At 42.2% G+C, this 22,213-nt stretch overlaps 1 protein-coding gene across 3 annotated transcripts in view; it reads left to right on the top strand.

Moving 5' to 3' along the window:
- The window catches only part of LOC126392524 (RNA-binding motif, single-stranded-interacting protein 3-like), a 152,803-nt gene that overhangs the window by 31,660 nt on the left and 98,930 nt on the right, over nucleotides 1–22,213 (top strand). For 2 of the 3 annotated variants that reach the window (XM_050047955.1, XM_050047956.1), the window contains exons 2-3: nucleotides 8,517–8,701; nucleotides 19,234–19,292. In XM_050047955.1, the coding sequence (XP_049903912.1) occupies nucleotides 8,517–8,701; nucleotides 19,234–19,292 (244 nt within the window). The remainder of the gene's footprint in view (nucleotides 1–8,516; nucleotides 8,702–19,233; nucleotides 19,293–22,213) is intronic. The other variant, XM_050047957.1, reaches the window with a different exon arrangement.

Genomic DNA, 22,213 nt, shown 5'->3' on the forward strand with positions numbered 1-22,213 from the left:
TGAAATAGGTCATGCAGACTTCATCCTGATTGGCCAACTTTCTGCATTTCTAATTAAAGTGACCGCCCCCCCCCCCCCCCCCATTCTGATTGACCTTACAATGATCTGGGCTGATGAAACTTGCAGACACCCTGGTAAAACATGATATCCAGTTATTTCTGCCTCAAAAAAGTGCCGAGTGTCTGCAGGTCCTGAAAAAGTTAAACAGACTTAAATTACAATAATTATGGCTGTATTAGCTTAGGGGTATAGTTAAATCTAGTATTACACTTGTAAAATAAAGCGGTTGGTGTGGTGTTTTTGTCCAGTGACAAATAACCCCAATTACAAGGACTCATGTTTGACATTTATTTTAACTGCGTATTTGTTCAGGTACTATTACTGGCAAGAGAGAAGCTCTTTAAAAGTCTTAATTTAACATGCAGACACTGTGTATTAGTGCGCTTTATGTAAGGGTAAACTTGAATAAGTGCAAACCATTTTTCTGGAATTCCAAGCGTTTCCTGTGCTTTGAAATGATTTTATCAAATAACCCTCAGGTGTGATTTCCCCACACATATAATTTACTCTCCAGGCTATACCTCTAGCCTACACATTTGTCAACCAGACAGTTGGAAACCTGTACGTATACCATATTAGATATCATTAGGCTTCTCTCCAAGAAGGCTATTTATACCTGCAGGCACCATTAACTGAACTTGCCGCGGTCTCCTCGGCTTCCTCCAACATAAATATTCTATGTGTCCTTCCTTTATTTAGATAACTTCAAGCAATTATCTTTTGTGTGGTGATTGCAACACCCTGAGGCCACATCTCCCAGTCAAACAAGCCCTAGACACGACGGTTTGGCAATCGAGTTATTTTTGTAAATTCCTGAAAAGATGATTTGTTGTCTTTTCAAGGTTTCCGACAGAAGCGGTAGTCAGGGCTTAATTTAGCTGCTTGTGTAATCTCTAAACGGGGACGGTATATTGGGAGCCATGTTTCCATTCCAGTGTATTCATAAGCTCTTCCTTAAACCCTTCCGCTGCTGTGTTTAGAGGCACAGAGAGTAAGAGAGAATCTCAGCGCTGGACCCAAAAATAGCCCACATTCTTTCCTCTGTGTTTCAGGAAGCATCGGAAGAGGCCGGAACAACCCGCTCTCCCATGTCCCCCTCTTTTCTTTCGCCATTGTCCCATCCTCCTTCCCCTTATCCTTTCTCACTCAGTCATTGTCACCAGCCATCCCTCTTTCACCATCTCTGCACTCTTTTCTCCGCCACCTTCTCCTTCACCGTCTCTTCTCCCATTTCCTTTCCCCTTCCTTCTTACCTTTTACCCAAAGTTCACCCCACTCTGGGACTGTGCAACTTCTTTTCCTCTACTCTCCTTCCTCTCTCCCATCACTTAGTGAGTCTTTCCATCCCTTCATGTCTAATGGACGCACAGTGACTACTGCTACGTTTGATCCTCGTTAATGTCTTTGCATTGTGTCTTTGCACGCCCACATGAGTGAGATTGTGTTGCATCACATTAAATGCACATGTGGGAGCATATTTGCCAGAGATGAGTCTTATTAAATGTATAGAAGAGTTGTAGCAGCAGATGAATGGGCTATTACTGGAATCTCTCAAGCCGAGTCTCTGTCTTACACTTTGAGTGTGTGTCTTTCTGTCTGTCTTTTATCTCTGCATCTCTGTCGCGCTTAAACGATGATAAATGTGCATGGATACAGCAGCAACACGCTGACACACACACACACTCACAGAGCCCCAGTATTCAATGACGAAAATTGTTTCTGATAAAAATAGCAGGGGAAACCTGACCTTAGCAAGGTCAATGCACATTTACCAGAACTGAGCTCTGTGTGTGTGTGTGTGTGTGTGTGTGTGTGTGTGTGTGTGTGTGTGTGTGTGTGTGTGNGTGTGTGTGTGTTTTTTCAGGGCTTTCCAGGAGCTACTCATTGTTTGGAAAGTGGAGAACTCCGTAGGGTCAAGAGGGCTATCAATAGACAAGTGTGTGTGCATGGATATGAGTTTTGTTGCAGACATCAGAGTGTGTGTGTGTGTTTAGTGTGTTTTTATGTGCACTAACCCAGCCCTGAATAAAGTAGTGGATGGTTAGAGAGGAATGGCAGCTTTCACAGAATGGGCTGCATGACAAATGGATGGTGGATGGCAGAGTAGTGCCCAGTCATATCAGCATTTTAGACGGCCAGATTTCGTCAGAAGAGGTTCACGTGTGGAAAGTAAATCTGCACAAATTGTTTGCATCAGAATTTAGACATGCAAACTCTCGATTTTGACCAATACCAAACCAATTCACAGTGTTGACCTCTGAGGAAACAAAGAGCCGAAGAATTTTCTTTTGAGTTTGTCTCGTGAGTGACCCAGCAAACAAGCTTGTTAACTGACAGTTAAAATAAGACCAAAGAAAGCAGCTGTTTCAAAGAAATAGAGGTCAAATATTTGTTGGATTTTATAATTATATCTATTAAAGACTAAAACAACATTGTCTTAGTAAGGTCTTGGGCCATCATGATCGTCTGCAACAACTGCATCGTGCCTTATTGCAAGAAATTTATCAAATGCTTCATTGTGCTTCACACATATTTTTTTTACAGTGTCTTGAGAATAAGCAGCTACAATTGTTTTCCTCTGTTCTCAGCTCTCTTTGCATTTCACTATCCAGACAAATATGCGCTCATTAGGTAGTCAGCAGCATGCACATATATGACACGGAGCGCCGATGTTTCGCGGTGTGTTGCTGCTCACAGGCTCAGCCGTGCATGAAATCTACGAAAAACCCGGTGACTGTGTTTGCTTTGTGTGACAGTTTGTGTCGCTGCCTCTGAGCCTTTTTCCCACTGCGGGAGCTGCTCCACTGTACTAAGTGTGTCAACAATACCAGCTGAGAGGCAGCCTTCAGTCCACACGCTCCGACTGCAGAGTAATCCTTAAAAGAGAGAAGCTGGGAGAAAGAGAGGAGGGAGGAAGGGGAGGGAGAAATATAGAGCGAGTATGTGGGAAGTGGAAGGATAGAGGTGAAAAGAGCAAGAGATTGAGCGATGGTGGAGTCGAATTTGACAGTGAGCGAGAGAGGGAGAGGAGAGGAGAAAGCGTGGTTGCCAAAGAGAGAGAGAGAGATTTCAATGTTTCAAAGGATTTCCCTATCACAGTCTCTGACACATTACATACACAGCTCACTATCGGCCCGACCCTGACAGCAGCACAAATTGGCTGAAAGAGGTTCCCTGGGCAAGGCCTTTGATCAGGTGTGTGTGTGTGTGTGTGTGTGTTGTGTCAGCGAGTGAGAGGAGATTTTGTACATTTGTGCATACCTGGACATCTGAGTGTGTGTGTATACGCGAGTGAAGAAAGGCTCTTTTCTGCCCCAATAATGGAGGAATGAAACGAATGTACACAGATAAGGCTGACAGTGAGCATGTGAATAAGTGCTGCCAGTCTAGTTCTGTTTGCACGCGCATATTGCATGTGTCGGCATGTGTTGTATCTTAGGCATGTTATAGCTTGTATTGTGGTGATATTTCCCCTTCATTTCGGCCTGGGGTCTTTGGTTTGTATCTGTCACTTCCCATCAAACGTGTATCCATGCCGTCTTTCAGAGGTGGTCGGTAAACAAACCCATTGTTAAAAGGCTCATATCGAAGCAGCCCTCGACACAGTTCAGGCTTTGAAGCAGTGAGGTTTTCATTATCGTGATCACAGGCGCCGCATGCAAACACGTCCACGCACCTCTCAGTACAAATCGCACACTGCTGGGCACTGAGCAGCTCCTCTGAAGGAATTTAGAGTTTGATGCTTTGCTCAGCATGTTTGTTTTCTAGCAGCTAAAAAGTGGTCCTTAATGAGAATACAACTTCAGCATATCAGTGTTAATCTTTTTTTGTCAGTCTTTACAGTAATGATATCAAGACATTTCAATTATATTTTCAGGATAAGCTGATGTTTTGAACATGGCTTTAGTGGTGATCCTCAGGGACCCATGAATGTGCACAGTGTTGGGCATTAGTGGTCCCCAGAGGATGAACCCCACTGACTTTGGTGATACCTGAATTTTCCTCCACATAATGATGAAGGTGATATTTTGGGGTTGTAGTGAAAAAAAAAACTTGCCAACTGTGGGATGGAACTCCATATTTAATGTCCTTAGAGGGTGCATTTTAATGATTTTGGCGATCCTCTGACTTTCCCTTTAGTGCTAGAAGCAGGTTGATGTGTTTTGATTTTTGATGAAATGTTTCAACTAGTTGATAATTGATTGCCATTAAATTTTATACAGACCTTCACGTGCCTCTCTGGGTGAACTGTAATAACTTTGGGGATCCATTCATTTTTAATCTAGCACTATCAGGTCAAAAATAGTAATACTTAGACTTATGATCGAATACCTGCATTATTGACATGCCCGTCAACCTCAGCAAATGTTAGCATGCTCACTACGATGGTGAACGTGGTAAAAATTATTGCAGTTAAACATCAGCATGCTAGCATTGGTGGTGCAGTGGTTAACATTGTCGCCTCACACCCAGGGTGGGAGAGCCCGTCTGTGCGGAGTGTGCATGTTCTCCCCGTATCAGCGTGGGTTTTCTCTGGGTGCTGCGGCTTCCTCCCACAGTCCAAAGACATGCAGGTTAGGCCAATTGGTGACTCTAAATTTCCCGTAGGGGTGAGTGTGAGCGTGAATGGTGGTCTGTCAGCCCTGCGATAGTCTGGCGACCTGTCCAGGGTGTACCCTGCCCTTCACCCAATGTCAGCTGGGATAGGCTCCAGCCCCCGCGCGACCCCCAACAGGATAAGCGGTTACGGAAAAAGAATGAAATGAATGTTAGCATTGTCATAATTTTCATGTTAGCATCTTAGCATTAACATTTAGCTCACTAGCATGACTATTGACTCTTAGTCTTGTTTGTACACAAATTACAAGCCATTAATTATGATTCAGAAAATCTATTGTCTATGCTACTGCATGAATAATGATATTTTTTATTATGTATTAACCTTTTGATATGTGTATATTTTTGATGAATAGTTTGGTCTGTAAAATCACAGAGCCCAAGACAACATATTTAATTTCCACCAAAAGTCCAAAACCCCAAAATATTCCATTACACTGATACATAACCAAAACAAAACAAAACAACAAATCTTATCCTACATTTGAAAAGCTGCAACTTTTGACAACCTTTTTTTTTTTATAAATGGCTTGAATAATTCATAGATTATTGCTCACCTGATTAATTCATTAATTGAATCATTACATTTAAGCACTAGGGAGGTTTATGCATTTTTCACATTTGTATCGTCAGTGGTTTGCAGACTCAGAGACAATATTATCTGTTTCTCACAGTATTGGGAGATATTATGGAAAAAAATACCAAACTGCAAATGTAAGGGTTTTAGGAGTCACTTGCAATATAGAGTTGTATTTGTCACAGCCATTAAAATGAAGTATTACCCAGTGTAGCCTTTTTTCATCTCTGTACTTTGTCATGTTTTTGTTGAAATGTATAGGCTCATTCTGGGTTGTTAGTGTGAAGCAGTGGCCTGTAAATGACACTACTCCACAGGCACCGTCTCCTTTTACTGCTGCATGTCTGCTGTACATGTGTTGAATCCTGTTAGCGCAGTCTGTCTGAGCTGCCAGAGCGCTTGTATATATGTGTGTGTGTGTGTGTGTGTGTGTGTGTCTGTCAGGAATTGTCTGCCAGTTGAGGGAAGTACAGGTAATGGATTAATATCAGAGCTGGCTCAGGCTCCCACATTGCTGTGTGGTGGCAACCTGTCATTATCACAAACACCGACTCACACATACACAAGCTCACACACGCTCTCTAGCACTTGCGTACACACTCACATCCACATATATCCGCCAAATACAGTACACATCCAAACGCACATCCTGTCTCACTTGTCTCTCTCCCTTCCCTCCACTTTCTATCCCTGTCTCTCTCACTCGTCACTGTGGCACACAGTGGAACCGGCCTGTGATCATCTCCAACTGCAGCGGGTTCTTGAACTTGTTCCATCCAGTTCCCTACAGTGGGACCAATGCTGGGTCCAGATTTCTTTGTCGAGCCAGTGTGGCTGTTTTGCTCCAAACATCAAGGAGGCAGACAGAGTGTTTTCAGCGCTGTTGTCATATGAGCCATCGGGCTTGTTTACTTCCTCCAAACTTAACCTAATAGTTTGCCTACGGCAGTGGGCAGGCAGGGTTGGGTGTTTGCACTCTGAACCCATCATCCAAACACTCATTAATCCTCACACTGCCCTTCCTCCCTGCCAGAAATGGTCATCTTATTAAGTCATTTAGTCAGCATTGAGCTGTGTAATTGGACAGTGGAGACCGATAGGGAATGTTTGAGTAAGTTAGGGGTGGTAAAAGGCCCAGGCCTGGATTAAACACCGGATAGTCTGGTTTGTGCAACATAACACGGTGCTTGACTTTAATTTCTTAAAGCACAGTAACTGTGCCAATGGCAGTATTGTGTTGTTTAAGAAATAGTTGGCACTACCTTGAAGTAGGAAGATTACAGGTATTAAGAAAATGTTGTTAGATAGAAGTGTGCTTAGAAAAGAAGTTAAATGATCCCATTTTAAGATTCAGTTTTAGATGAAAAGCAGACCATTCTCCCCCAAACAAATGGCTTCATAAGTAATTTTTACAAGCAGCTTATTACAACCCATGTTTATATTTATTGTTAGACAAAGTCTATGTACAGAGGACATGGACTGATGGATTGGTAAAACAAGCACAGGACTTTCACCCAGGAGACCACTCGTCACGTAATGTATTTAACTTACGCCACGCATGTGATGTGATGCCATTTTCTCATATGAACTCTGTACAATGTCCAAAGAAACAGTTCCGGACATTGTCTGGAGTTTCCCTTTAACACATGTAGCACACAACAGGAGATTGTTTGTGCCAAAGGCATTCTCACCTACTAGAAATAGTCCATTTGGTTTAGGTGAGGGATGGTGCTTGGGTAGAGCATGCAGGAGGGAAGACATATGCAGATTACACTATGGTCACGAAGCTGGTTCATATAGGAGATGGTTTGTGTCAGAAGCATTCTCACCTACTGAAAATACTACTGTATGTTTGGTTTACGCAAGAGGGGGTCCCTGAGTAGAGTGTGCAGGAGGCAGGACATGACACGGATTACACCACAGTTACATAACTGGTTCGTAATTTGGTCATAAACAACAGTCTCTTGCCCTTCATTATTTAATATAATGTTTTCATATATTTTTCTAAATAATATGTCTTACTATTACAGCTTCAGGTTTTACCGATAGGAGTTCCTAAATCTTGCCATCTCTGCAGTTAAGACAATTTTGTTGCCCTCTTTGTTTAAATCACTCTTCTTCTTCACCCTCTGATGTTTGTTTTCATCCGGTTTTGCATGAGCTGCATAATAGAAATGTCATCAACACGCCTACGCGCTTGCTGTGAATTGTCCGAATAATTACCTGCTTTATTCACACATGGGCTCGATCAGACATTACATGGATTTTGTACTAGGAGGCTGGCAGGGTAAAGTCTGTTTGATCCAACTGATTCGGAAATTCGCATTCCTACATACAACTCCTCCGGGTAATGTCTAGATAATTCCACGTTTGCAGTGCATGTGTGAAAGTGGCGTACATTAACTTACATACATAACTTAAAGTACGAAGCAAATATACTTATTTTAACTCAAACTATGATCTTTGCCTAAACCTAACCAAACTGCAACTGTTTCACAACATTAACTTGTAGTCACTGGATGTAACTCCAGTTCTTTGAGTAGGTGAGCCTGTTGATGGAACCACCGGTCATGTAGTACAACATTGTGGGAGTCATTGGTAATGATCTATTCTATGATGTGTTGACTTAAAGACTTGTCAGGACAGCTGATGCAACTTTTAAATGCACTCACCACTGACTGTGGTACAGTATGTTCGCGCTCAGAGCCTTCTGTCCACTGACACTTTGTAAACCTCTTTATCTTTAACAAAGCTGCCAGTAGCTTGTGACATTTCCTACTCCATAACACAAAAGCACTGTAACTTACAGAAGGTCACTCCAGTCATGATAATGAAACTGACTGAATAGGAATGTTTATTGCGCTGTCATCAAAGTGAACTAAAGCTGGAAAAGTCACTGCTAAGAAGCAGCACAGCCTGTTATCGTTATTGATACAAGCACCCGTAGTAAAACTTTGTACCGAGATCATAATGAGCACTGCTAATTACACACATCCTGCTTCCTTAATTTGATGTGCTTCCTGTTGAATCAAGTTATCGGTGTGGGACTTGATGCAGGAAGAGATTATTCCAAAGGATGTGAGTTCGGTAGAAAAATGAAGTCGTGTTTGATGGGTACGACTGACAGGCTGAAAGTGAAAATATTTTGTGGCATTATAAAATCGGTGATTAGAGGAAATGGCATACAAAGCTTGAACTTGTTTTTTTGTGAGTGTTGTGACCTGAAGTGACCTCTCCCTCTTTTCTCTCCCTGTCTCTGCAGCAGTCCTATGCTCCTCCCCCTCCGCCAATGGCTCCGCCCAGTCCAGGCACCACAGGAGGAGGAGGTGGAGGTGGAGGAGGAGGTCATGGAGGAGGGCTAGTGGAGCAGCTAAGTAAGACCAACCTGTACATCAGAGGTCTGCCACCTGCCACCACTGACCAGGACCTCATCAAACTCTGCCAGCCGTGAGTTCTATTCTGTTCTATTCAGCTCTTTTCAACTTAATCTAACCCTGTCCTTGCTCTGCAGATGCGTCCTTCAGTGCAGCTCAACTCAGTTCATTCCTGCTCTGCTCACTTCAGCTTGTGGTAATTAGTCTTGCGTGAGTCCAACAGCAGCTTATAATGAGAATCAACAGTTTGCTCTTGACCTCTTTGCCCACCCCCCCCTGTGCTTCCTCAGAGGAAAAAACACAACCCAGCTGGGCCTAACCCATCCGCTCTCCTCTGCACTGGGTCATCTACACACACATGCTGCACAAGGACAGACGCATAAATCCTTTTATCCACCAATAGGTGATGCAAACTGCTCAATCTTTAACACATTTGAGATATTTCTTGCTTAGAGACATGGAAATAATTTAAAGCATGGTAGGTCAGTCCACTCTTTCCATAGTACATGCACTAGATGTGTTCACGACAACCGAACGTTGTTTGCAAAGACAGTTTTACTCTTGAAATACAAATAGGTACGACCTAGAAGGGAGAAACAAATCCCGCTAGGATCAATCTTCAAAATGAAAACGTAGTAAGTGTACAGTTAGGCTAAATAGAAATGTATATGCATTGTGGTTATTGCTACCAAGTGATACGAGCACAGTGTGAAATGTAATGATTTTAGTAAAAGGTGTATTAGTTTGGTATTGGAGCTGATATCTTCATCGTTCACCAGTAGCCATGTTATGTCTGAAGAAACTCTGATCTGTTGTTTGTTTTAACCCACTGTGCTTTGGCAGCAGCAATTGTCATACACAGTTTGTGTTGTAAATGCCCCATTGCTCTCTGTTAAAATACTATAAACATTGAGATTGAAAGTTCCCCTTGGAAACAACATTTGACAAAAACAGTCTCACCACAAGGTCCTCTCAGTAGCTGTTCTGGAGCTTTCATTCGTTTGACTCGATCTCCCACAGCAGATGGAGTCTGTAAAAAATAGAATCAGAAAGATAAAAATGATTTAACAAAAGGAGTAGCTGTTTCTCTGATAGATTGTATTTCCAATCATATTGGATACAAACAGGATGTGGATAAAGGCGAGAATTTTCTGTGGTATGATCACAAAATAAAACTTTTAAGGTGTGGGCAGATTAAACTTTTCTTAACGTACACATCTTATCCACTAGATTGATTTTATTCTAATTATTAATAATTAGCATTATGCAAATGTGGTCAAATGTACTTGATTGAGACCTTATAATAATATTTCTAGTCACAGTTCAGAAACCAATTTTACACCAAATAGTGTGAGCAGGTCAGTGCTGATGACGCATTTAAACTAATATGCTTCTATGACACCAGGAGATAGCGTACACTAACAATAATATAGCTGAGTGTATCTATTTTGCCTGATAATATATTGTTGAATGATGTGGTTATCCTTGACTGCACTAACTTTAGCTGTTTTGGCACTTCTACTCCTTGGTGCTAAAAGTCGATCCTGCACATTTAATTCCCAATAGTCCCCATTTGGACAAACAGAGTCAACACAGAATGTAATGCAACCGATAAACCAGCTCTCCCAGAGAGGGTCTTGTTCGCCTCCAGCTATTACCTGATATCATCAAATGTAATTGGAGAATGATATATTGAGCTAAATATTCCGCAGGTAAGGGCTTTAAATGATCTCATCAACATTTCTAATTGATCTAATTGATTTTGGAATAAAGAAAAAGGTAGATAAAAATGAAATGTGAAGACTATAACACACACACACACACACACACACACACACACACACACACACACACGCTCACCATACCTTGCCCTTCTGTGTGTCAGCTGCAGTTCAAGCCTGTTGTATTTCAGCTTAGCCCTGGAGGCGTTCTGGAGAAACAGGGTGAAAAATGGGGGCCAATAAAAGTTTCATTAGAGGCCCAGTCAGTGTGCCAAGTGGCCAGTAACATTTAGGAAAGGTCAGCGGGGGAGGAGGGGGTCTGTGTGTGCTGTTGGGCAGCAGTCTTTGCCTTGGGTTTCCAACTCTCTCCGGCTTTCAGAAATAGACTGAATGGCAGTTTCCTGTCACTCACTGACATGACATGCACGCATGCGCGTGCACAAACACACACAAACAGGGGTTTCATTCATGCACACAGTCACAATGAATAACGGAAGGACAGTCCCTCGATGCTGACACACACACACACACTCACACATACACAAACAACTCAATGTCATCCTCATCCTTATTGTTACCAAGCGTGGCTTTTTTTGTGTGCCAGCCCGCCCACCAGCACCATCCTCTCCCTTCCCATTTTGTCATCCTCCTCATTTCCTCCCTCCATCCTTCTCTCTCTCTCTCTCTCTCTCTCTCTCTCTCTTTCTCTCTCACTGCCCCCCTCCTTCTATCCCTCTCTCCCTCTCTCTCTGTCTCTGTGCCAGTTCTCAGAGTGTCAGTGAAAAGTGCTGTTGTCAGCTGACATTTCCAATCACTCCCCCGGTCGCCCAAACTATGGACACACTTTTAACGTCTGGGGACAGAGCAGAACGTGAGCGGAATCTAAAGCGGAGCACAAGGGCAATTTCTCTCTCGCTCGCTTGCTTTCACCCACACTTGTTGTCTCTCTCTCACCCTTACCATTGATTCACTACTCCTATCTATCTATCTATCTATCTATCTGTCTATCTATCTATCTACGTCATGATGGAAGGGATGTATGAGGACAGATGAGCTTTAACCACTCAAAGCCACTCAAAGGAGAAATCACTGCAGAAGAAGAAGAGTATAAAACACTGAATGACTTCACAATCTCTCGTTAATCCGCAGCAGCTAAGTTAGAAAAACCAAAATCTTGCTTTAAAACCGGCAGAATGGCTCATGTAAATTTGACAAGCGTCACATGAACGTGCCTGATGTTTTGGTAGCGGTTGATTCATGTGAAACCTGAACCCTCGAAATATCTTTCTACCCTGAAATATAGTATCTAGTACATTTTAAAGACAGATTCCATCCAGCTAATTATATTACTTCTTCTTCAAGCAATATTGCCAAAAGTGTTTTGTTGTTGTTTTTTTAACAGTTGCTGGTAAGTGTCAATTTTGAATATATATATCTTGTGGATTGAAACACTGGTGTAAAGCCAGTACTTGCCAGTGGGCAAATGGCAAGATACCAAACGATGATACCATTAGGCCTACTGTAAACAGTGTAGTATGGCACTGACAGTGGGGCTTATTATTCTAGCTTAGTCTGAGTAGAATATTGTTGACAAAACTGTTGAGTTTTGCTGTTTATTCTTGGCCTTCGAAACAGTATTTGACAAAACAATCTCACCTCAAGGTCTATTCAGTTGTGGAGCTTTGGATCATGATGTCATCATGAGCAGATTGAGTTTGCTCATTTGTCATAGCAATGTAAATAAATGTCCATGTTAATTAGCTCTTACAAAACAAACAAAAACTGTATTTTAGGGAGGGAGGACATAGGATTTTTTCCAAACATTTTTTAGTATTCATTCATTCATTTTCCGTAACTGCTTATCTTGCTGGGGGATCAAGGGGGGCCTGGAGCCTATTCCAGCTGACATTGGGCGAGTGCGGGTTACACCCTGGACAGATCACCAGACTATCGCAGGGCTGACACATAAGCCCTTTTTAGATAGGAGTTGTGCAAATTTGCAGGAAAGCCCTATCAGTCTTCTTTCAGCATTGACAGTTTAAAAACAAAATCGGGGAGTGCAGCAAAATGCCGCCTACCTAATTTTGTTTATACAGAATGTGCCTTTTTGGGGCAATGGGGATCATGAGCAAGTAACAAAACGTGTAGCTCAGCGTGTGACGTAAACAGTGACGTGGGAGGGAAGCCGCGGCTAGTCAGTCCTTCAGCGATTCTCTCGTAAGTCGGCCCGTTCTTCACTGTCCCCCCCACTGTTAATGGCCTCTTCGTTTGCGAGGGCAAGGAGGGCGCGCAATTCCCTTTCTCCCCAGTTGCTCATCTTTACAGTGTCTGTCAGGTTTACGTTTCCCTCTTGCTACTAGCTGCTCGCTAATTCCTGCTATCAGTTGTTTCCTGTTTATCATCAACAGCTCCTCCCACAAGTCATCAACAGCCCCTCCCGTGGCGGAAGGCCGCCTCGGTCTTTTTAAATGAAAAGGGTTCCGCCAATATGACTACCCTACGAGGCGGAAAATTGGGCACCACGGATCAACTCACCAATCCGGCTCTGTGTGTCTAAATGCTCGCAGCTTGCCGGCAAAACAGCCCAACATCCGCGGAAAATCTGGCAGTGTAAAAGGGGCTATAGAGACAGACAAACATTCACGCTCACATTCAAACCTACAGACAATTTAGAGGCACCAGTTAACCTAAGCTGCATGTGTTTGGATTGTGGGAGGAAACTGGAGTACCTGTAGAAAACCAGGAACCCTCTTGCTGTGATGGGACAATGCTATCACTGTGCCGCCATCTTTTAGTAATTTTTATGAAATGAATTGAAAGGCCCTGTGAACTCTACACTATGAGGTCACCCACCTCCATGCCCCAGTAAGCATGATGAAAGTGTCATTTGTCACACCTTGGCTGGTGCAACAAAACTAACTGTGGGAGAATGAGGCACATGTCAATCACACACAGTCTGCACATGCCCACACAGTCCTGAGAAGAGCTCTAATCTGCCAGAATAACTGAAATCACATGTGTAGGTGTACCACAGGTGTGCACGGGCTTAAAATAAGAGCCATCTATGTCAAGTATATCACATGTCATTATTGATTTCCTCTACTGCTTCAAGTTTGTTGGATCTTACCAGGAACATACCCCAACAGATGAAAAAACTGCAAATTAGCTGGGTAAATCTGCCAGTATGCTCCATCCGAAGTGCTTGTCAGGTGGTTGAATAGCTTTTGAAACTCCCTCCACCCACATCTCCGACGTCATAATTGGGGCAGTAGAGGTGAGGGGCTGTGTCCCACAATTTCGGTAACTTTCTGAAACTGATGATTCAATATTCACACCCACCTCATGCAGAGGTGAGAAAGACAGCAGGCTTTGAACTCCTCTCTCTACCTTTCCTTTTTTTCATCCATTACACATCTATTTCTGTTACTTTTTGGATTTTTAACCGAGTCCAACACTATGAGTGCTTTCCAGGAGAGTCTGAAAGCATGTTCCGTTTTTCCAATTTGAGCTATTATCGAATCTTGCTCCTCTCTGTGATGACTGGCGTTTCATCCCACCTGTGAGTGTGCGGCCGTTTGGAACAGCTATAAACACTTTTGCCCTCTGACATTTTAACACATCGTACGAGCTAGTTCCTTTCAGGCATAACCTGCTTCACCTTAGGGTCAACAGTCATGTTCTTTTACCAAAGCTCTGGTATTTTCACACATAACTTTGCTGTAATTATATTGATCAAAAGAGCCTGTATTTAGGGTTCTAAATGGAGAAGGTATTGAGCTCTCTGAAGAGTTATGGCCAGCGATGTAGTGGAGATTATACTCATCTAAACTCAATTTACCCTCCATTGTATTTGAAATAGAGTAATACCCAGTTTCTTGGACTGACATAAATCTTTATGGCAAACACACTTTACCCCACAGTATTATCAGATGAGGCAAAATATGGATAAGAGAAGATAAGAAGAACATCAACTAATGCTTCTTTGGGGTTTAAAGTTGTGATTAGTTAACCCAGTTTATTGCACTGGTGCTGTAATACCAACTCCTGAATGCACCACCTAGCCAGAGTGCCTTGCAGCTACTGATTTAAACTTCACAGAAAGCCTTTTTGGCAGATAAACTCAATGTTTCAGTGACATCAAGCTATCTTCTGAATTCACAGCACATTGCCTTTTCATCATTGAAAAACTCGAGGACTTCATTTCTTTATAGTGCCTGAGCATGTTAAACTACATGGGGACTGAGTTCGAAGACTTCTGAGGCACTGCACTCTCTCAGTCCCTCCTCTGTGTTTGTCTGAGTCTAACTGGCAGAGAGTGGGGAAAAATGAGGGAAGTGCAAGAGACAAGACAGCTGCATTGGATCCCCAATTAGGGGATACCACACACAGAGACCAACCTGCGTGTACTCTTAGGCATGCACGCCCACACACTCACACTCTGACACATACACAGCCTCAGATAGAACAGGCACACGTTACAAACACACAGATTGCGCACATATACATAATGTATATATACACTCACAGACATCCTGAAGAGATGTGGCAATGATGCGTGTGCGTGTAGTGCGTGGGCGTGGGTGGCAACCGTGCTTCAGTAGACATCAAACGATGAGCATCCATAGGCTGACGGTGCTCCACAAGGAAATGAAAACACAGATCTGACGCTGTGGGGGCCCTCTGAGGACTGTCATTAATACTTCACACGCACACAGCCCGGGTGCACACAGATTGTGTCAAGCCTGCCAAAATTGGGTGCACTGAGTTTCGCATTGACATTCCTCCTTAAATCTCGACAGTTTGGAAAATACTGTCAATTTCAGAGGTTTTACTGGGCTTTGTGTGTCGCACTTCTTGGTGGAGAAAAAAAATCAAAAGTTCAGTTTTGGAAAAGATTCTGAGGCGTTTCCATGTGTTGAAGAAGACACGTAGCTTGTCCTAAAAGGTCTTCACTTTTTTTGGGGGGGCTTTGTAGCATTTTTACAAAGCCAAAGAAAGTAGTGTTAGGCTAACCAGCTACTCCTGACATTTACTTTATGATATAAAGACAACTTTTTGACAAAATGTAGATACTTCAGCAGGGTTAGGAGTTATCTAAAGGTGAAAACAAGGTATGAATTTGAAGGATTTATTTTAATAGCTTGAAACAAACAACACAGGAGAAGTGTAAAATCAACTTCTTATTCTCTCAGCTGTTATATGATAGCATCTTCTGTAAATATTGTATTTATGTACCTGTGTTCTTGAGGTATAAGCTCTGTTGCGCACACAGGAATCAGGATTTGGAGTAAAAGTGGTGTCTGGCTGGGGCTGACAATGACAAACGTTTTGGAACTGGGGAGAAATGGCAAGACATAAAATGGGAATCTATTTAGCAGACTGGAAATAATCTTTCAGTGCCATCTCAGCCTGTATATACAATGACACAAACACTCAATGGGAATCCTTACATTTATTAATCAGGGAATAGAAGAGTTTGGTCACAGAACTACAGCTCTAGCTGTGGTTTAGATCACTTTGTCAGGCATGCTGTAAAATGCTTCACAGTTGCTTCACACTTCACTCCCATCATGTACTCTTTAGTCATGATTTGCATCCAGTGGAAACAAATGACATATTCAGAACCAATTCACTCACTGCTTCTTTGGCACAGTGGGGAGTAATGGAATAAGGAAGTGCTAACCCCGACCATCTGGCTCCTTGTAGTCCTTTGTTGTTATGTTGTAAGTATTTGAATAGTTTTTATGAGTGTCTCATGTGTCACTGCCGTTGGGTCAAGTATGGGTCGATGGTATTTCAACTCGCTCCAGCTTCTGCTGGAATCAATGAAAAGGTTCCAGTTGGGACTTTAAGACAGGACAGGACATTCTGCACTTTTCCTCTCTTCTCGTTCCACGCTCTCCTCTACCTCTTTACTTCATCATCTGATCTATTATCAATACTTTCTTCCATTTCTTCACCACAATTGCTGTAGCTGCCTGGATAAAATGGAATTTTACCACTGAATCAAGTTCAGAAGGAAAGCACCATTTTGGATGGTGCAGTCAGTGTTGCTGTAATTTGACATTTCCCAGAGGCTATGGTGTCATCCCTTTCTCCTCTCTTCTTCTTCTTTTGTTTTTCAGTCTGGCTAAATTGTGTAACTAGAGAACGTACAGGTGGATTTATACTTGTACGTCACACACATTGATCTGGGGATAACACAAACACAGCCACGCAGTAAATATACCCCGTATTTGTTTTCCACTTTGTGACAACTCGGAACATATTTTTTCAAGATTCATAATGTGTCAGGCCAGGTACGGCTCTCTTTGTCTTTCTCACTGTCTTTCTTTTTCACACACAGACACACACACACAGACACACACACACACACGCAAACGAACAAACAGAAATGTTTCACTTTTCTGCCGGGAAAAACAACCTGCCAAAACACCGATGGTGCATGAGATTTTTGTCATGCATTCATACTCACTCAACAGGCACATTCACTCACACACATGCACCGTGGATGTTTACACTCACACAATGACGCACACACACACACACACACACGCACTAAGTTTGAATCACACTGAGGCTGAAGTCAACAAAGAGCTGGGTATTGCCAGATGGTGTGTGTAATGTGTGTGATTACCGCTTTGGTGTTTTTGATCTGCGATGTTGCCTTGCGCGTGCGTCTGCATGTGTGTTTGTCTTTGCGTATGTGTGTGGGCGATTAGTCTTGCCTTGTTTTTTCAGAGTGTTTTCTACGCCTTCAACAGTTGGATTGCTCCCCAAAACCGCAGGCCAAAGACCTTGTTTACCACCAGGCATGACTTTGTAAAAAAAAAAAAAAAAAAGAAAGAAAGAAAAAAACATCCGAACAAACATTATATTTGGTGGATTTGTAAATACCCTTAAAAATATCCTAAATTGCAGGAAAATGTATGAAAATTGAGCGTTGTCTGAAGAAGTGGTGATTTTCTCTCTACCAATTTCAAGATCATAAGCTGCTCAGCTGTCGTGTTATGTGTGATAGCAGCCTTTTAAAGCCTTTTTTTCTGTCTTTATTTCTAAAGTCTCCTGTCCCAATAGAGTTTGATGTGAAGCTGTCAGGCGAGCGAGTCTCTGTTCTCTTCTTCTCACTGACAGAAGCAGTTGGCTGACAGAGACTCTCCTGATGGTGACAACTAAATGATCTCTTCTTTATTAAACACCTCTTACTATCTCCCTATCGCTCCCTGACTACCTCGCTTCCTCCTCGCCTTCAGTGTCTCTTTTTATCTTTTGACTGACTGCTCTCCCTCTCCTCATCTATTTCTCATTCCTCCGAGTCTACCCACACCCCCCCCACCCCCACCTCCCTTTGCCTTATTCACCCTCTCAGCTTGTAACCTCCCACACTGTCTCCTCTCCTGATTTCTCTATCCTCTCTGTCTCCCTCTTTTTCTCTAAAACGGAAGAGTGAATATGTTTCCCTCCCTCACCTGTGGCCATCAGCCAGTCAGCTAGCCAGTCAGCCAGCTTGTCGGTCTGTCAATCTGTTTGATAGTCACTCAGCCAGCCAGTCAGTCATTGTGCAGCAGTGTTAAAACATTAATTAAAAAGTGTCATCCACAGAGCTAGGCAGTGATCCAGACTGATCTCAGCGATCCAAGCTTTCTCTCTCAGTCTTTCTCTCCCTCCCCCCCTCCTCTCTGTCTCCTTTTTCCCTGTCTCCTCATACCTTCTCAGCCTCTTTCTCAGTTTTCTGTTTTCTCGCCCCTCTCCTTCCAGGAGGACTGAAAGACTGGGCTGATAAGAAACATTATTAACTTCTCTCTGAGAACAGAGAGCTAGAGAATAGAAGTGGGATGGAAGGGGAAATAAGGGAAGAAGACAAAGACAGAGGCAGGGGTGTCAAACGCAAGAAAGAGAGTAAGGTAGCGAAACGGATAGACATTAAAAGTGGGCAGTGGGAACAGATCGAGAGAGAAGTATGGAGGCTGTCTGTCTCTCTTATAGGCCCTCCAAGCAGGGTGCCATACAGATGTCTAGTTATTATCATCATTTATGAGACAGTAGTGTCTGTGTTCTGAGGCATACGGGTGAGATTTGAAACAGATAAGGACAGAATGGACAGATAGTGGCATAGATAGAATAAAAATGTAACTGTGATGAGTTGGAGTCTCTTGGGGACACCCTGAGAAGCTGTGTTACGTTCAGACTTTGTTCAGTTTTGTGTGCCAGTTTAATTTTTTGAATGCTTTCTTTGCATCCTGTTGAATTCAAACTTTGTGGAAACATTTTCACAGTTGCACCTAAAAATATTATTTCAGAGAAGGTAACATTTATTGTATTTAGACGCTACTTTGTTCTACTTGGGCACAGTGGTGCTTTGAGCTAAATGCTAATGCTAGCATGTTGACATGCTCACGATGATGCTAACGCGCTGATGTTTAGCAGGAAAAATGTTTACTAAATTTACCATCTCAATTTAGCGTGGTTAGCATGTTAGCATTCACTCATTTTAGCTAAACAGAAAAACAAACCTGAGCCAGATAGGAGTGTCATTAGTTTTGCAGGTGCTTGGTCAGAAACCAAAGTATTGGACTATTTTGGGGGAATATGGCTGTTTGTAAGAAAGTTTGTGGAAATCCATTGAATAAATGTTGAAGCACTTTACTCAAATCCACAAATGTGAACCTCATGGTGATGCTTGATTAAAGGTCAGAGGGTCACCGAAGTTATTAAAATTCAGCCTCTGGGAATCATGAATGTCTGTAAATTTCATGGCAATCAATTTGTTGAAATATTTCTGGACCCATCTTAGAGCCATGCAGCAATCATAAGACAAAAAGATGTTAAAAATATCAACACTGAAATAACAACTAATCAGAATATTTCATTGTCATTTTTACAGATATGGGAAGATTGTGTCAACAAAGGCCATCCTAGACAAGAACACCAATCAATGCAAAGGTGAGTGAGAATCCATTGACTTTATGTGGTGTGGTTATTTGTAGTCTAGCAGAGTCACACTATAATTCACAAACCCAGATTCTAATATGAAATTTGCATCTGGAAAACATCAGTCAAGAGTTTATTAAAGCTGGCAGCTTACAGGCAGACCAATCAGTCCACTCTGAGGAGTGGTTTTGTTGTTATATATTCCTTCCTCTTGTATTTTTTTTGCATCCCCAATTAATCAATGTCTAAAGCTTTTCACAGAGGGCTAAAAATGTCTGTCAACAGACTGTGTGACGTCAAATTAAAACAAATTACTTTAGCTTGTGCTGCGTGTGCTGTTGCTCAAAGTCCCTGTGTTTGCCTCAGAAGTGTGTGTTCAGCTATGTGGTAAGGGTGTGGGTTTTTACACTGTATACAACACAACAGTATTGACTGCCATAATGAGCATATCACCCTTTAATCTAGCTAAATGATGCACTGCTAGTACCTTTATTTTGTTTTATCTCTCTATGATGGTGATTTCAGGATTGCACCCTAATGATACTCAGAGTTAAGCAGCTTTTGAAAGCAAGATGTTGGCATTGTTGTCATTGGCCAAATCCAAACGGAGAACGCCATACAATAGCCACAATGTGTTTCAGATACTCTCTGCGGTGAATGAGGCTCACTCAAGTGTCTTCTGATGAGGGTCTGCTTGATTGTTGGAGTGGTTGGAACAAAGCACTAATCAATATGATTGTAGTCGTCTGCTTTTGAAGAGGCACACAAGAGCATGTGTTCAGCATGATTGCTGCTCATCTGCCGGGGTTGTACTCAAAGGTATACTGACATGGTTTGGGACAACAGCACAAATGCCCTGTAATCAGCGCATCAGCCTCAATGGTATGAGTGAAGGAAAAGCTAGTCTGATTGATAGCAATGGCAGAGATGTTAATGCAAATTCTAAGACTTCATCTGCTGTGATTACTTAGGATAAAATATTTTGAGTAAATGATTGCAGTCCTGCCTGTCTTAACAAAACAATGGGAACACCGAACCTCATTGAATCTCCCCTGAAAACTCTTTTACTTTAGTTATTATCTTGGATCTTTTTAAATGGCCAGTTATATAAATCATACAAACTTCATCATTCCAGTACCTGCATTGGCATCACATAATCAAATATTGCTTTGAGCTCTCAGAGCATATTGAAATGCCTGTCCTGACATCATTACAGCGAAGCCGAAGGGAAGGCAGAAGATTCTATAAACCTACTGATAATTATCAGTTATTCTTCCATTTTCTCAACTCATTAAATTTTTTCATTGCTGTTACTTGAAATGCAGTTTAAAAAACTTGATTCAGTACAGCCTTGGTGCTCCAGCTCATGATTATTATGTTTGCCAATTATGGCTTCATGCTTCTTTTAGTGTGATTTACAAATGGGAAATAATATGTTTTATTTAAGATCCAATTGCATATGAAAAAAGGCATTTAAATGCAGTGCTTACAAACTTGACCAAAACCAACCTTGATCTGATTTAAAGTGGATATTTATATAGCTCCTTTGTGTCCAACAACTGTTACAGACACACAACGACCCATACCCTTGACATGTTCCTTCGTTACAATGGACATGGGCACTGTAGTTTATTTTGAGTCGATCCAACATAGCCCTGCTGCCATAAATACCCACTAGAGCAGGGGTTCTCAACCAGGGGTCAGGGACCCCAGGGGACCTTGAGGGAGTTCCACGGGGTCCCCAGAAAATGGACTAAAGTTTATCTTGACTATTTAATTCACTATAGAAGTGAGCTCAGTGTGAGTACAAGTGGTAACAGTGGCTATTCTGATCATTAGTTTAGCTCCCTCCACAGTTTTTTCCCGCTACTGTAGTTGACAACTGTAAAATAATTAATCATCTTAATCATATCTAACAAGCAGAATCTTCTCAGATGGAGGTCTCTGAAGCTAAACCTTATCAAACAGGGGTCCGTGACCTAATGTGAATCAATTTAGGGGCAAAAAAGACACAAAAAAGCTTGAGAATCACTGCACCAAAGCACCACTTGTGTATTCATTTGCAGCAGAAAAGAGTCTTCAGCAAATACACTGTTTGCTCTGTCTGTAACGTCTGCTGAAAACTACAGTGCCCAACTATTTGAGGCAATTATTTAGACTTTAGAGCAAAGGAAACACTTCGCACATCTATTAAAAAACACAGGCGTGTTGGAGAGAGAAGACCAAAAAGTTGCAAAAGGACTCCCACACACTGTCTAACTTGCAATAAATAATTTATTTATGACATTTCGGTACTAGACCTTCATCAGGCAAAACGGGTCTACCGAAACGTCATAAATAAATTATTTATTGCAAGTTAGACAGTGCGCGGGAGTCCCTTTTCAATTATTTAGCCTTTTTTTTAAAAAACAAACAAACAAAAAAAAACAATGTTTAGGAGGATGTATGACTTCAGTGGGAATGAAAAAATGTGGGGCTACGAACCTCAGACAGGGCGCTGTTGGTTGTGGTCTTCCTATGGGATTTTGTTGACAATTAGAAAAATAGAGAAAAAAAAATGTTCGACATTCACATGGCGTAAAGCAGATTTATACTTGTGCGTCAGCTCTATGCAGAGCCTACACTGTAGCCTACGCACATGGCCTTCGCCCTTGTGAGCATTTATACTTGTGTGTTTGGTGTGTCTGTGTCACTCTGCAGTTACACCTCCAAACCACTAGTTGGCTGCAGGGTTTCTGTGAAGTGCTGTTAAGTTTAGTTGATTCAAAACACACCCAAAACAGACATTAAAGCAGCTGTGCGGAACTTTACGTTTTCGTTGATTATAGTGCCCCCTTTGGTCGAAGCGGTATGACACCCACAGCCCGGTGTCGTAAAATCTCGACTGCAGCCGGCAATTACCACATGCATTTGTTTTGGAGAGCAAGAGGAAA

The sequence above is a fragment of the Epinephelus moara genome, chromosome 6 (assembly GCF_006386435.1).
Source record: "Epinephelus moara isolate mb chromosome 6, YSFRI_EMoa_1.0, whole genome shotgun sequence".
Taxonomy (NCBI): domain Eukaryota; kingdom Metazoa; phylum Chordata; class Actinopteri; order Perciformes; family Serranidae; genus Epinephelus; species Epinephelus moara.